The 16,419-nt window shown below is 45.1% G+C and overlaps 1 protein-coding gene across 2 annotated transcripts in view; it reads right to left on the bottom strand.

Moving 5' to 3' along the window:
• The window catches only part of ARFGEF1 (ARF guanine nucleotide exchange factor 1), a 153,406-nt gene that overhangs the window by 79,456 nt on the left and 57,531 nt on the right, over positions 1-16,419 (bottom strand). For both annotated transcript variants that reach the window (XR_013217048.1, XM_077270645.1), the window contains exons 2-4: positions 4,921-4,951; positions 2,372-2,528; positions 491-637 (exon numbers count right to left, since the gene is read on the bottom strand). Coding sequence is in view for 1 of the 2 variants with exons in the window: in XM_077270645.1 (XP_077126760.1) it covers positions 491-637; positions 2,372-2,528; positions 4,921-4,951 (335 nt within the window). In the remaining variant the exon portion in view is untranslated. The remainder of the gene's footprint in view (positions 1-490; positions 638-2,371; positions 2,529-4,920; positions 4,952-16,419) is intronic.

Genomic DNA, 16,419 nt, shown 5'->3' with positions numbered 1-16,419 from the left:
ATGTGTGCCCCTTGGTGTTTCGGACAGGCTGAGAGCAAAATCAGTCTCCTTCCCCCTCTGGCAGCTCATAATATTGTTCCTTCTTCCTTCCCTCAGAAGAGCATTCTCAGCTGTACTGCCCTAACTGTACTGTACTAATGAAGAGGCTCTCCTCTGTGATTGTGATCAAAACGTAACTCTCGCTAACAGAGTTGAACAATCGTTTGCTTCTGTCTGTATGAAATCCGCAGCTCTGTTACGCTGTGTGTATGAAATTACAGCACATCACGGCTGCAATTCTCACAACTGATGTCTGTGGAACAGAGAAACACACATTCTTATTAACTATGTATTACTACACTTCATTCCACGAATCCCAGGAGACAGAGCAAAACGGGTTGAGCTTTTCTTGAAAAAAAAAAAATCTTTTTGGAAAAGCTGCTTCACTTTAGGTGATAATAAGTTACAGACCGGAGAGGAGAAGCCGCAGCATTTACAACAGGTACACCACCTTTATGATCTGCAGCTGGACGTCTTCATCTGTCTGGGGTCCTTGGAAACAGCCACATATAGTTTCGATAATCCTGTCGATTAATTTCTTGCCGGGTGTTGTGCTATCGGGAGCATTGCCAGTCAAGTGTCCATATGCAATAAGTTTCTGAAAAAAACAAGAAAGAAAAATACTCATTGTAAGCATTCAACCCTACAATGCGTAAAATCTTACAGATTTTAGGATACAGAAATTTAAAATATGAATTTCTTATTAAGGAATTTAGAAATTACAACATCAAAAAGGAAAAGTCCTGGAATTGTGGAAATCACAGGGTAAATAGATGTGTTAATCAACATGGAATTGATACTGAATAAATTGAGAGGTTTTGAAAATGTTGTTCCCATTTTCATCAAGTATGAGCACCACACACAGAAATCCCCATACCTACACACCTTGGCTGCCATCAATGAGGTTATTATCGTGGTCTTCCCATGAACGCTGAACTTTCCCCCCCTAAATCTGTACATGTAGTGCAGTATCAGTGTGTTCACATACTCGTGTACCGCTGCCTTCTCCGGGATCCAGCGCTGTTCTGCTCCTCTTCTCAGCTACGTCACCGCTCTGCAGACTCTCCAGGTCACACTGAGCTCTGTGTGACCCATAAATGACTATAATAATAAAGATTATTATTATTATAAAATGGAAGCCACCATTGGCTTACAGTGTAAGAGAGACTTACGTCTCACACGGAGCATAGAGTGACCTGGAGAGTCTGCAGAGCGGTGACGTCACCGAGACATGAAGCAGAACGGCACGGGATCCCAGAGAAGACAACTGTAGGCGGGAGGAGAAGACGACGGTAGGTGAGCATATCAACACATTCACACTACAGTACAAACATATTTAGGTTAAAAAAAAAAAAAAAAAAAAAAGAGGTCCTTGAAGAGCTTTTCTAATGGTTGTCTGTTGGAATGCTGAATAATGCAAATGGGCAGGCAAATCATCAGGATGGCAGTTCCCTTTGGCATTGCTGGTCCATGACGTCCTAGATATGTTTGATGGGAGACGAGTCTGCAGACGCTGCAGCCCACGGTAGCACGTTTAGGCCCCACAGGCTGCTCACAGGAGCACAAGCAGCATGCGTGTGGCCTGGAGTAGTCATGCTGATGAACAGCTCCTGGAGAAATGTCATGTTCCTGCACACGGCGCTCAGACTCAATACTGGATAAATTGAGATGTTAAGATGTTGTTTTCGGTTTCTTGATCATTTGCATATCATTATCAGGTCTAGCCATCCTATGATTCTCATAATGCCACAACTTTTCCTTCTTGGCGTTACAATTCCAATGTTGGGGAGTGTATTACAATTAGCCAGTTCTTCTGCTGCACAGTATGCAGCAATATGGGAATGTAATGAGCTGAAAGGCCTAGTGGCAGCCTTCAGTCGTGTCTGACATGGGGCAGTTCCCCCAGGTGTTTCATACTTCCACACACGCGCCACGGGCACCTTGCCTGGTCCATGCGCAGGACTCCGACACATCACAGATATGACTACCTGAGCAGACTTCACTGCAAAACACAACCTATAAGAACCGTACAAATGTCAATCAAAGCCAATGGGGAGGCGTGCGGTGGAGTTTTCCGTGGAGACCCGGAGCATTAGCCGAGTTAGGACCATCTTCAGAGCACCGGACAACACACTTGCATACAGCACTAAAGTTACTTTTTCTCCGCATCTTAAAGTGTATATGGAGGGGGGGTTGGAGTGTATTTTAACTTGTGTTTTATCATCCTAACCGGCACAGTAATTGCTCGTGTGATCATAAGGAAATGACAGACTCCTCTAACTGATAATAATAAAAAAAAAGTCAGAAGAATAAATTAGAGCCAAATACAGACCTGCAAACAATCCAGAGACGTGCTTACAATCCGCGGGCATTTGGACTGGCATGCAAGCTCGAAGGGTAAAAAGTATTTGTCGGCTTCAATAAAAGTTGCCTTTGACTTCACAGGTGGGAGAGTACTAGACCCGGCCTTTCCATCTCCTTGGGGAGGACTGGGAGAATAGGAAGAAAATAAGTGACAATTAATACGCAGCCCACCTCTGAATGTGCGCCATCACACGGTCTATGCCCAACATGTCACCCGTGCTTCCGTACCAAGGAAGCCTCCAATACAGAGAGAATAAAAACACGCAGAAGCCAAACCGGCAACCAATACACCAGCTGCTACCAAACTGGGCCCGGAAGGCCTGGTTCACACCACGTTTGGGGGGCCTCTGGACATATCCATTTCTACTGTAAAAAAATATTTGAATAGATTTGATTGTATTTATATCAAATATCACGGGAAAACGCAGTCACATGGGTATCAATGACATACGTTTCTGCTAATATTCTTTTCGGTGCATTCTTTTGTTTTAACAGGTGATAGAAAAAAAATGCAATAACTCTGAGTTTTCACCCTTTAATAAAAAAAAAAAAAAAAAAAAAAAAAAAAAGAGAGGCAGATGTTTTTATTACATTGGCTAACGGATTACATCCGTTTTTTTTCTTCATGTTTTTATCCAAAAAAACAAGTCACGTGGTCCTCGTACTCCCCCATCAGCACTGGTCTTTTAAAAAGAACGGATCGGTGATCAGTAAAAAGAAAACAAATACAAGGTACATGTATAAGAAAAACAAAACACACGGATACACCTGCTTTATAAAATGCCTCCGTTTGCATCAGTTGTTTTTGCCTATAATATAAGGCTACTTTCATACTAATGTATTGGAAATCTGCTCGTCTGCTCTGCTCCATTGAATAACATTGGTCCACGTGCTGTCCGTTGTTTTTTTTTTTTTAAATACAGGCAGCACTCAGACCAAAAGCATAATCATGGGAACTTGTCCTAAAAACGTGACGTGGCTGAAAATCACAACAACGTGGTGTGAACTGTGGCTCAGTGGTGTGTGCAGTCAGCTAACGCAGTACAATATATGATCAGAAGACAAACAGTGGTCTCAATACATTCTGCAGGGAAACATGGTGGGATTCCTTATGTTACGTCTTAAAGGGGAATCTGTCAGCAGGTTCTATGTAATCCGAGAGCAGCTTAATGTAGGGACTGATACCCTGATTCCGGGAAAGTGTCACTTACTAGTCTGTGTGCGGTTGCAATAAAAATCAGTGGTTTTCTGCAGATTATCACTACAGGACTAGGTGCATTGTGCCGCCTCTTGATCCAGCCATGCCCCCTTCACTGATTATTGACTGCTGCTATACACAGAAAGTGTGTGAGAGGTTATACACAGCTCAGCATTCTGAGCTCTGCAGCAGAAAAACAGCAATCACCAGTGCACCCCGTAAACTAAGCAACACATCGTGGGAATCGGTCTCTGTCCTTATCTTAAGCTGCTGACAGATTCCCTTTAAGATCGCACATTTTTTCCACGTTTGGATCACAAATTTCGAGGTTATTGCAATGACTACTCCTCTGTGTTCTGCACCACAATAAAATAACGATTGCATAATCCGATCAGGTCATGTGTCTCCTCACTTGTCATCATGTACAGCCAAAGGTCACATAATGGCGCCATGTTTAGTCCTTTCCAGTTAGTCCACGCACGACCTACCATTCATTAGGTAAAGTACTCCTGTACGGGGCATGGCTCCCAACTTTATGATTAAAGGGGCTGTCCAGTCTAAAATGAAGTCTTGCAGACTTGTGAAACCTCCCAGCGTAGACTTGCGCTGCGAGGATTCACCGTTCTCTGCCCCAGGAATGGCGGTCAGGTGTGCGATACACATACTCCGGGGCAGAACCTTTCTAGTGCGTGCGGCCTCGCTCCTTACCCTTGTGTGCCCACTTGTCAGGTTCTGCCTGGGAGTATGCATATTGCATACCTGACCCCTTTAATTAAATAATAAATTGAACAACTTGAGGACAGATATTTTGAGGTTATTTTTAATTTTAGGGAAAAAAACGCTATGGGCCCGGATTCATCATTTTGATTTTTTGTTTTTTACGTCACTTTTTTTTATCCAGTGTTTGTTTCTCACATTTATTGCTCCAAATTCATCAAAATGTTGCACAAACCTAAAGAATATTGCGCAAATACAAATTTTTTTTTTTTTTTTTTAAATCATTTTTACCTGCCTTTAACCATTTTTCAAAATTGATCAAAAATTCCTAGCATACACAAAAATCACCAGGGGGTTGGGGTGGAATAGTTCTGGAGAACATTTGCGACAAATTTTGCGACTTGTGATGAATCTGGTAAAAATATCTGGAAACTCTAACCCGCAACTACACAAAAAAAAGAAGAAAAAAAAAGCGAACACAAAACAGACTTCAAAAAAGGTGCAAATGGAAAGATGAAACCACCGAAGACAACAAAAGACCGGCACAAATGTAATAATGGGTTGGGCCCTAAAACTTGTAAAGTGCAAATAGTATAGAATACCTTTGTTTTTCTGCTTCACACTTGATCTCCTCTGTAAAGAAAGAAGAGAACAAAATTAGAAAAAAAAAGGGAAGCAATATAAAAAGCAATCAAAGAGGAAGGAAAATGAGCAACAGTAGAGCCACATCAGTGAGACAGTCAGCCATCACTGGTCAGCACTTCTATCTGTCCGGTGTAATACCGTGTAAGCATCGATCACTAGGGAGGTCTGCGAGTGACAATGCCCACACCGGCCGCAGCTCTCATCACACAATCAATGCCGGTGATATTACAAAGCTCCTTGTCATCTGTCCTTTACTACTGTAAAACCATCCCGTCAGTACCGAGAATGTAGACTATTACTGTTACCGCTCAGTGTCACCGGGGATAAGGGCTTCGAATAACGGACTATGTGCGGTGACTCAGACTACTGCGCCGTCCTTGGGAACACGAGGCTTCCAGCTCCGCAGATCTGTCCCCGGAGAGGAGTATTCCAGGAGAGGTAGCGCACCTCGCCCTCATTTGATGGGAACACAAAATAAAACATTAATGCTAGCGACACAAACTACCGCATGTACAACCACAGACCGAGGGGCTGCAGTGTTACTATAACCACATGCCCACCCCTGTGCTGAACCCGCACACCGAACCCCTGCACTGTACCCACACACCCAATGCTACCTCTGTACTGTACCCACACACCCACCCCTGTACTGTATCCACACGCCCAATGTTAACTCTGTACTGTACCCACACACCCACCCCTGTACTGAACCCGCACACCGAACCCCTGCACTGTACCCACACGCCCAATGCTACCTCTGTACTGTACCCACACCCACCCCTGTACTGTATCCACACGCCCAATGTTAACTCTGTACTGTACCCACACACCCACCCCTGTACTGAACCCGCACACCCGAACCCCTGCACTGGACCCACACACCCAATGCTACCTCTGTACTGTACCCACCCCTGTACTGAACCCGCACACCGAACCCCTGTACTGGACCCACACGCCCAATGCTACCTCTGTACTGTACCCACCCCTGTACTGAACCCGAATCCCTGCACTGTACCCACACGTCCAACCCTACCCATGTACTGAAAACGTACACCCACCCCTACCGATGGACCCCCACCCGTGTACAGAAACCACACCGAAACCCTGTACTGTACCCACATGCCCAACCCCTACCCCTGTACTCGCACACCCACCCTTGTACTGAACCTGCACCCCCACCTCTACCCCTGCACCCCCACGACGAACCCCTGCACTGTACCCACATACCCATCCCTACCCCTGTACTGAACCTGCACACCCACCCCTACCCCAGCACGCCCACCCCTGTACTGAACCTGCACGCCCACTCCTGTATGTGGGTAGCTTACAATCACTGCTTTTCCCCAGTTTATCTGCCTTCAGTTGCATTGGTATTATAATATACTTCTTGGAGCACAGATGATGGCAGTGATCAGGACAGCTCAGCACAGGCGTCTCTCTGACTCTGGGAATACGCTGCTGCAGAAGATTGCTCAGATAAGAGCAAGACTCATTGGGAGACACAGGTGACGAACTTTTCACTGCCATCATCTGTACTCCAAATGAGTATGTCCTGATAGCAATCCAACTGAAGGCAAGCAAAGAGAACCGGCCGAACAGCAAGGGTTTGGAAAGGACAATGTACATGCAATTTATTTATTTATTTTTTTACAGGAATGAAGACAAATACCAAAATAAAGTGATATGCAAGGTTTCAAGACTTTCAATTATGGACAAAATTATAAAAAAAATTAAAAATAACAAAATGGCGGCGTTATCACCATGTAGTGGTACTACCGTGGTATTATTCAGACAATGTTTTATTATTTAGTGCTTGCAGTGAAGCATTTTGGTTACTATAACGTAGATGACTATTTGGTGTTTAAGGCTAGGTGCAGAAGACAGTACGCCCTGATCCGAGAGAATCGGACTGATTATGCAAATCACACTCTGATCGGATTCTCTCGGATGAGGAGAAGATTATTTCTCCATCTTCGTTCTCCAGTCTGGGAAAATCAGACTGCACTCAGATGGCATCCGAGTGCAGTCCAATGTTCTCCAAGCACTCAATGACTTGCATGGCAGAGTGCGATTCCAATAGAACCTCAAATTTGGACATGCTGCCATTTGTTCCTCTAATTAAGCCTGTCTGAGGGAAGGAAAAAAAAGAAACACAAAAAAACGGACATGTGCATGGCCCCATAGGCTAACATTGGTCAGAGTGTGAGCCGATGTTTTGTCAGATCGAACTTGGACCGAAAAAATGGTCATGTGTACGAGCCGTTACACTATGGACATGTAGACGGATGATCACACACCCAATCACAGTAATCTTCAGAGTGTAGAAATGTCTGTGGTTCTGGCACTGGGTTATGATCCCAAAGTCCTTCCGCACTTGTCAGCATCATCTGTAATTAACAGCAGAGCCGTCCACAGGGATTACACTGCACTGTCTGCTGCTATGTGATAAACAAGGAAAACTAATGTGAAGATGATGGCCGTGTCACCTATGGAAGGTGGGCAAGGAGAGGTTATACATCCTCAGTGCATACAGGGGGGATGTCCATCACTACGCAGGCAGGAAGCTCACCTCCAGGAGTCACGCTCCTGAGCCGCCCGGCCGCTTACACTACGATAGATACAGAATATATTATATAGTGCTTCCTCCTCATCTCTCATATCCAGCATGTCCACCGTGACGAGTCGTCTCCACAACTTCTATAGAAGAGTCAGTGGCCTCGTCTGACATCTACCATGGAGAGCTCAGTAACATTGACGCTCCATTATTATTGTAGGGACTCGGCTTTCAGATCCCATAGATAAAATCTGCACAATAGGAGGGGAAAACATCTTCAATAATAAAATTCTCAAATGCCAGGGTTTATGATTTACCAGTAGATGTAGGAGAGCTCCACATGAATGTGTGTACATCACTGATCACCAGAGTGTAAAGGCCTGCTCCACAGACCGCACACTGGCATAGACTCCCCATATAATCCTGCAGGGACCGGGGCACACTTCTGTAGGTGTCTTCTCCCAGTTACGCACCAGACTGGTGCATGTAGGCAGGACCTGCACCCGCCCACTATATGGAAGAGCAAACGGAGCTTCATTTGGGGCAGCTATGACCACAATTTGAGGATGTGACTGGTCTACAATGTCCAGCGCTCATCTGAACGTAGCCTAACGGGAAAACCGCAGTAGTAAGGCACAAGATTCATAAGGTAGCCAAACATTTAAAAGGAACCAGTCACGTGAAAAAATGCTATTAACCTACAGATATGCGTTAATCTGCAGGTTAATAGCGTTCTGAACCGTCCCGGCGCCCGCATTTTAGAGCCCTGCTACTGGAAGGAAATGATCTTTATTCCTCCTGGCAGCGCTAGAGATTCAGTCATGGGGCAGCGATGGCGCATGCAATCACCGCTGTGTATATTGTGAGCTGGGGTTGTAACTGCGCCCCCGGCCCTGACTGACAGCAGGATCAGCATTAGGGCTGGCCATCAGTGTGCAGTTACAGCCGCTGCTCTATACATATGGTGACTGAGCCAGTGCCAGCGCCGCCCCTGTGCACCAGCAGCAGAGCTGCTAGAATGGCCCAGACAATCACCTGACCTGAATCCAATAGAACATTTATGGAAGGAACTAAAGCTCAGAGTTCATAGAAGGAGCCAACAGGACCTTCAGGATGTGAAAAGTGTTTGTGTGGAAGAATGGGCCAAAATCACACCTGAGCAATGCATGCGACTAATTTCTCCATACAGAACACATCTCAAAGCTGGCATCACTAACAAAAGCTTTTGAAAGAAGCATTAAATAAATTTCATTACATTTTTCCTGTGTCATTTCTCATTGTTACACAACTTAATTTATGGACATCTATTGTGTGATTTCTTTGCCTGTGTGGATTGAATGTGGATTGCTACTGACATCTGGGTAGAATTTCATGTCAAAAGCATCTTTAGAAACATATTTACTTAGAACATTGGTGAAGTGTTCAATGCTTATTTCACCCGCTGTATGTGCGACATAATGCATCTTTTGGACCATGTATTTCATACTGTGAGAAGTCAGGTGTGTTACTTGTATTAATATATCGGCACACACAATTCTCCAGTGTACAGAGGTTGGAGTGACATGACACAATCACACATCGCCTTGTGCACACCAGGAAACGTCAGTGACTCGGAGACTCTATGCAGAGGTGCAGAAGTAAAGAGAAGGCGATAAATGTTTTATACTTTATATGAAGAGGATTGTACAAGACCCATCATCACTGTATACACGAGCGGATGTACAGACACCTACATGTACAAGTCTACATTCAGGATACATATAAAGTAGCATGTCATGGGGCAGACTATCACAAATGTCTACTGCTTAGTGCAAACTTTGATCAACTGGCGCATGTCGGGGCAGTCAAGTCTAAGTGGTTCCTGCTGTTGGGATGAATCTGACTCACTTTAAGGCTATGTTCACAGTTTGCGGTTTTTGCTGCGGATCCGCAGCGGATTTGACGCTGCGGATCCGCAGCAGTTTTCCATGCAGGGTACAGTACAATGTTACCCTATGGAAAACAAAAACCGCTTTGCCCACATTGCGGAAAATCCCTTTAAAAACCGTGCGGAATTGCTGCGGAAAAAAAGAAGGAGCATGTCACTTCTTTCTGCGGATTCCGCAGCGGTTTTCAACATGCACCAATAGGAAAGTGCTGTTGAAAACCCGCAGAGGAATCCGCAGTGAAAACCGCAGCGGTTTTGCGCTGCGGTTTTTCCAAATCCGCTGCGGAAAAATCCGCAGCAAAATCTGCAAAGTGTGAACAAGCCCTAAGGCTGTCCGATCTAAGGTTTCACCACACATCAGTTCGCTTATTTTGTATCAGAAATAAGCACTACAATTTTGGCAACTTTCTTCACAATGATTTATGCGCAAGCCAAGCTCATTTTCAGAAAAGCCCCACCACTTTCAGCGAGGCCACCCCCCTAGTGAGACAAGTTGTAAAAAGTATCTAAAATATGGAGCAAGTAATTAAACACATGGTTTTTTTTGTTACAAATTATACCAGAATTGTGCCACATTTAGAATGATAAATTTGCCCTAATGTTCCTTCAAAATGAAATTCTAGACCATGTTCCAAAAGTAATATTTATATATGATACATGATTACATTACTATGACGACAGTAACAACATGGACAGAACTAAGGATGAGAACTATACATTGTTCTTCATCATTCATGTCCCCCAGAAGAAAATGGCTAACCCTGATGCTTGCGGAGTTCTGAAGAATCCACATATTGTCTTTCAGACCTTGTGATCCGGGGAAGGAAGGGGTCTCCCGCTATGAATCCGTCTACTGGATACTAGAAACTTAAGACTACTCATGCATTTTATTTCAGTTTGGAGAGGGTGATAAGCTGTTGCTGAACCTGTCTACCAAGCGCTTATGCCCCCATGACCAAAGCATCAGACATGTTGGACTCCTTCCACTGGTAGAAGTCTTGAGGCTGCCACACACAATAGCGTGCATTTGCAGGGCAGTCTGGAGGAATACATTGCAAGCTCACAAAATCTACCTCTGACAGAAGTTGGGCATCTACTGATCATATCTTAGGAATAGGTCATTGAGAAAAGAAAACTAATCGGTGCGAAGAATTACAATTAGTGCAATGCTCCATGGACTATGTTGGAGAGAGGCAAGGATTGGGAAGGTTTCGTGATTTATCTGTTCTTCTCACTTTTTAAAAACCCAGGAAGGACAAAAAGGCCAGCAACTCCTCCAAACCCCATTAAATTTGACAAGATTATATTCTGGGGTGTGGTTGAAACGACATGTAAAAGAAAAAAAACTCACATGCAGCTTACTGCACTTTTTTTTTATTACGAATGCCATTTTGGGCCAGCATGTTTCAGATGCTGGCTGTATGATTTTTGCCAAGTATGTTTGATTTCAGTTCTGGCATAGTAGCCACGATCATATTACTTTACAACCACTACACTGTTGTCTCCTCCCTGTGCCAGTCATTGCACTGGCTGCCCATCCGCTACAGAACACAATATAAATGTATAACACTCACTCACAAAGGGCTCCTCAGTTCTGCAACGCCCTACATCTCCTCCCTCATTTCTACCATCTCATCCATGCGCTACATTCTATTAATGACCTGAGACTAAGACTTCTCTCATGCTGCACCAGTTTTATGGAAAGCATTACCCTGGACTAGAGTTAAGCAAATTGCTTGGGTCCCGGCTTATTCAACAAGATATAGTACTTACCGAATAAGCTGGAGAAGGAACTCGGCTTCCTGGATCGCTCCGGCTGATCAGCTGTTCGGCTCCGCAGCTGCATGTGACGTGGCTGGGTGACAGGCACAACACATGCATGGAGAACCCAACAAACAGGCTCTCCATGCATGTGCTGTGACTGTCACACAACCGCGACACATGCAGCTGAGGAGCCGAACAGCTGATCAACCAGGAAGCCGGGTTCCCTCTGCAGCTTATTCGGTAAGTGCTACAGCTTGCCAAATAATCAGGCACCCGAGCAAATTTGCTTATCTCTACCCTGGAAAATTGAACTCTTTCCGAGTATCCAGTTTTAAGCATGCCCTAAAAATGCATTTCTTCAGACTGGCCTATCACCTCAGCTTGCTAATATAACTACTCCCTTAATGCCCTTCCCAGGTTGGCGCTACAGAAATAAAATTATTCTCATTATATTTGACTTTGAAATTCTGCAGCATTTCAGAGTTAAAACATAAATGGCTGAAATCATATAGGCAATATATGCTGCCTGTGATTCGGCCACCATGTATTCGCTGTCAGGTTCTCTTTATCAGTATCAGAAGTGGCTTCCATAAAGGAGCCCCAAGAATAAAGCTCCCCATGATTTCCATGTAATGTCCAGCATTTGACTACAGCTGATGCTGAACAGCAAAATCATAAGAACATAATCTTTCCCCTATGATTACACCTGGCTGAGCAAAGACAGAATTTAGTAACAGCTCTGCTTATACATGGAGGAGATCCACACCATCAGTGTAAGGGTATGTGCACATGTCCGGATTTCTTGCAGAAATTTCCTGAAGAAAACCGGAAATTTTCTGCATGAAATCCGCATTTTTTTTTTTTGCGTTTTTTTTCCGTTTTTTTCGCGTTTTTTTACAGTGTGCAAAATAACTGGCCTTTGCTGTGCCTGATTAGCCACAATCAAATGTCCTCAGTCTGTACCTGGGAGTGACTACTCAAGCCGCAGATTGTGAATAGCTCCTAAAGGTAAACAAGACACAACATGGAGACACCAACTCTATTGGGCTGGTTTCACACTAGCGTTCGGCAGGGCTGCGGACAGCAGCCTTCCTCCTTTATTAAGCCCCGCCGCTTCCTTCAGCTCTGCCTAAGTCTGCATGCATCCTGTATACCCCATCTATAACATTGGGAACGCAGGCCATGCGGATGTATTTGGATGTCTCTGCATGCGTTGTTTTGATGCTACGCTGAACTGCATCGAACGCAACATGTTGCATTTTGTTGTGGTCAGCGGAACGTCAAAACGACGCATGCGGTGGCAACCGCATACATCCGCATTGGCCTGCGTACCTAATGTTATAGAGTACGCAGGACGCATGCCGACGTAGGCGGAGCTGAAGGAAGAGGTGTGGCAGTGGGCGGGGCTTAAGATAGGAAGAAGGCTGCCATCCGCAGCCCTGCCGAAAGCTAGTGTGAAACTGGCGGGATGAGCCACCCACTGATATGAGCCACAACACCGTCCACACTCTGCCAGTGGCAAGCCTGGATATTCTGTGCGTATGGATAGTGCCCTTATATGTTTAGGTCTCATTCACACAAGCGTATTTTGTGTCCATGTGTGCAATGCAATGCACCGCTAAAGGACAGCCTGGAGCAATGGCCACTGGTATACAAGTGCACATGAGAGATATGGCACCCCGACCTGAGAAAAATAACAGCACGCCGTATTCTGGTCCTCTATGCATGTGGTGACAGGTAGTTCCTGCAACCATCCGCTCTAAGGACGCCACACAGAGCTAAGCCCCATACACATGAGATGGCTCAGACACGATGGTTCAGCCAATCATTCAGCTAGGAGCCATCTTGGCTGGTTCTCCTGTGCATGGGAAGGCTCAATTGGCCACAGGACCAAATCTTCACAAGAGAGTGGCTGCCAGCAGCTCATTACCAGTAACACAAAAGCAAAAGAAATCAGATATTCTGGATCGTTACCTGCCCCGATGATCAACTGTCATGTGCCCACCATACACATTAGGCCATCAGCCAAACACATCGATATCAGCGGCAGCGTCAAACCCGCAGCGGCCAGATGTTACAGCAGAGGAGATGGGACTTCTAGGAACCCCATGTACACTATGCATCCACAGACGCCCGCGGATCACTGACATGCGGTGCATTTTTCAGGACCGCAGCAAGTCAATTTCTCTTGCGGAGACGCGAGTCTTCCCAAGAGAAATTACATCAATACAATGTGTTGGATGTGGTAAATCCGCACGGTTCAGTGATCACATGCGGATTCACCTGCATTCAATAGGGCAAACACTGCATCCAAAGCGCTGCTACTTCCAGATCGCGGGCACATAGCTTAACAGTCGTTTTTATCACATAAATCAATTATACACATGAAAATACGCAACTTTGTAATATACGGTATCTTATCAGAGAAAGCTGCTTCCTGTTCCAAATCTGGTCAGTCATTATCAATATTCCCAATTCTGAGGTAAAATCTGTATTCAGTGAGCCCTGTCTCTAGCTCCTCCCATCAGTATAGGAGATGATGTCTGCTACTGATAAGATTCTATGTAGATGGGAGGAGGGAGGATCTAGGCACAGAGCTCCTCCTTTCTATCTAATCAGTAGCAGCTCTCTCAGTAATGTAGCAATCTGTCTTCACTGAACACAAACTTTACCTCTGAATTCAGGCCACACATCAGCTTCAGTTATTCTCCCACATGGCATCTGTTTTGCTTGATTTTCTCTCATCAGTTTTAAAAACCTAAAAGGAGGTACACTCTAAACTCTTTATTCTCAATGTCACTTAGCAATGAATCTATGAAAAAAGGATTCTAAACATACATCAGCCATTTTAACAAATCTCCATAGACTTGAATGGAAGACTGATTTCCAAAAACTAATCAGAATAAGACAGGTTGCAGGCTAGTGATTTTGCAAGATTTATAAAAGCAGCTTGTCAGAAGCTTATAGGGAGGTGAGAGCTGACTGGGATGTTAGGAGTTGACTCCTGTCCTGGAAGGTACCAACTGTGCACTCTCTGCCAGGGTCTCACCAGGCACTGGTGGCTGAGCTCCATGGAAACCAACAATACATTATGAAAGATAAAGGCTGTCACAGCAGGAGTATGACAGCAGATAAAAAAGCAATGCCAATTTGCTTATTTTCAAGTTAACCAAATCAATGTAATAACTTGAGAATATCTTTTAATACCCACTGTAACATCTAACAGAAACCAGCATTTTACAACTGTTCCTTCTTTTTATATAATCTACAAAATAAAACATTTTTGCATATGCAGCATGAACAAAAAAAAAAATCTGTTCTATGACTTACTGAGATATTGCTAGAAAAACAATATTTGGAAAAGTAGCACTCTGGCAAAAGAAAAGTAAAAGTGATGAAAGCTAGTACCTAAAGTACTGCAATTATTAAAAACAAATAAAATGAAAACTAGGGTTGTGAAAAAATCTATTAAAAGAGATGTTGCTAGACAACTAGCTTCCCCTCCAGCCTGGTCCCGATGTCCTGTGTATGTGCAGAGGCAGCTTCTGTATAAAAGCATCTGCCATGAGGCAGTGGAGAGCAGGGTGAAGCCACTATACAGCCACTGACAGTAATGATGCCGACGGAGTCCGTGTGCTCTGACGTACATCATTTTTGGTCGTATTTGCCTATTGGAGGCAGGAAGCAGTGCGTGGTGAACTACATTTTGCCACCAGGCTCAACTAGGTTTATGCGGCCGAAGACATTCAATAAAGGGGTTCTCCGCTTTGCACCACCCCTATTAATTAGAAGAGTAAACAATGAGGCTGATCAGTGTCCTCTTGCTGGGAAGCCCAACAACAATCTCCTATATAAAATATCGAATGAAACGTTCTCGTGTCCCAGATCAGCCATGTTTCCCCTTCTCCCCAGCATTCTGCGTCTGTCTCGGAGGCAACTAGCTGCAGTAGGAGCCTCCCCCCTAGAATGAGTACTTTGACCAGATCATTATTTCTATTCAGATTTTCCAACTCCTGAATGTTTATTGGGTGAAGCAGATCAGGTGATGTGTTTATGTAATGAGGGGCATGAGGACTAAGGATACAACATAAATTACCGAGTTGTGCAGAATTATTAGGCAGCTTGTTTTTCTCAGGTAAAACAGGCCAAAAGAAGATTTCACCGACTCTGAAAAGTCAAAAATTGAAAAAAATCTCACGGTGGGGTGCAGCACTCTTAAAATTGATCATGCCCCAATATCTTAGAACAGGACCATCAACAGTTTTGCTGCAACTAGTGAACAGTGTCGCAAAAAATGGGTTGAGAAAAAAAATGTGCATAACTGCCAAGGATTGGAGAAGAACCAAACGTGAAGCAATTATCCTCCAGTACTGTCATATTCCAGAACTGCAACCTCTCTGGAGGACCCGGAAGTACAAGGTGTCAGTGCTCAGTGACATGGCCGAGGTAAGGAAGGAAGACCTGACCACCACTGAACAAGACACATTGGTTCAAATGGCAAGACTGGGCCAAGAAATATCTGAAGACAGATTTTATAAAGGTTTTATGGACTGATGAGATGAGAGTGACTGTTGACAGACCAGATGGATGGGCCCATGGCTGGATTAGTAACTTGCACAGACAGATATTCACTTCAACGCCAGCAAGGTGGAGGTCGGGCACTGCTATGGGCTGGTATTATTAACCCCTTCCCGACCCATGACGCCTATGCGGCGTCATGGAATGATCGCGTCCCTGCAGATCGGGTGAAGGGGTTAACTCCTATTTTACCCGATCTGCAGGGAGAGGGGGAGTGGTACTTCAGCCCAGGGGGGTGGCTTCACCCCCTCGTGGCTACGATCGCTCTGATTGGCTGTTGAAAGTGAAACTGCCAATCAGAGCGATTTGTAATATTTCACCTAAAAAACTGGTGAAATATTCCAATCCAGCCATGGCCGATGCTGCAATACCATCGGCCATGGCTGGAAAACCTGAAGTGACCCCACCCCCACCCCACCGATCGCCCCCCCAGTGCTCCGTTATGGGGTCCGGTCCCCTCCGTCCTGTGCTCCGCTCCCCCGTCCTCCTGCCCGCTCCCCCCCTGCTCCTATGTCACCCCCCGGTGCTCCGACGCCCCCCCCCGTGCCCCGATCTCCCCCCCCTTATACTTACCTAGGCTCCCGGTGTCGGTCCGTCTCCTCGCTGGGCGCCGCCATCTTCCAAAATGGCGGG

This window comes from Ranitomeya variabilis, chromosome 6, assembly GCF_051348905.1.
Source record: "Ranitomeya variabilis isolate aRanVar5 chromosome 6, aRanVar5.hap1, whole genome shotgun sequence".
NCBI classification, from domain to species: domain Eukaryota; kingdom Metazoa; phylum Chordata; class Amphibia; order Anura; family Dendrobatidae; genus Ranitomeya; species Ranitomeya variabilis.
This window is presented reverse-complemented; position numbering and strand designations above follow the sequence as displayed.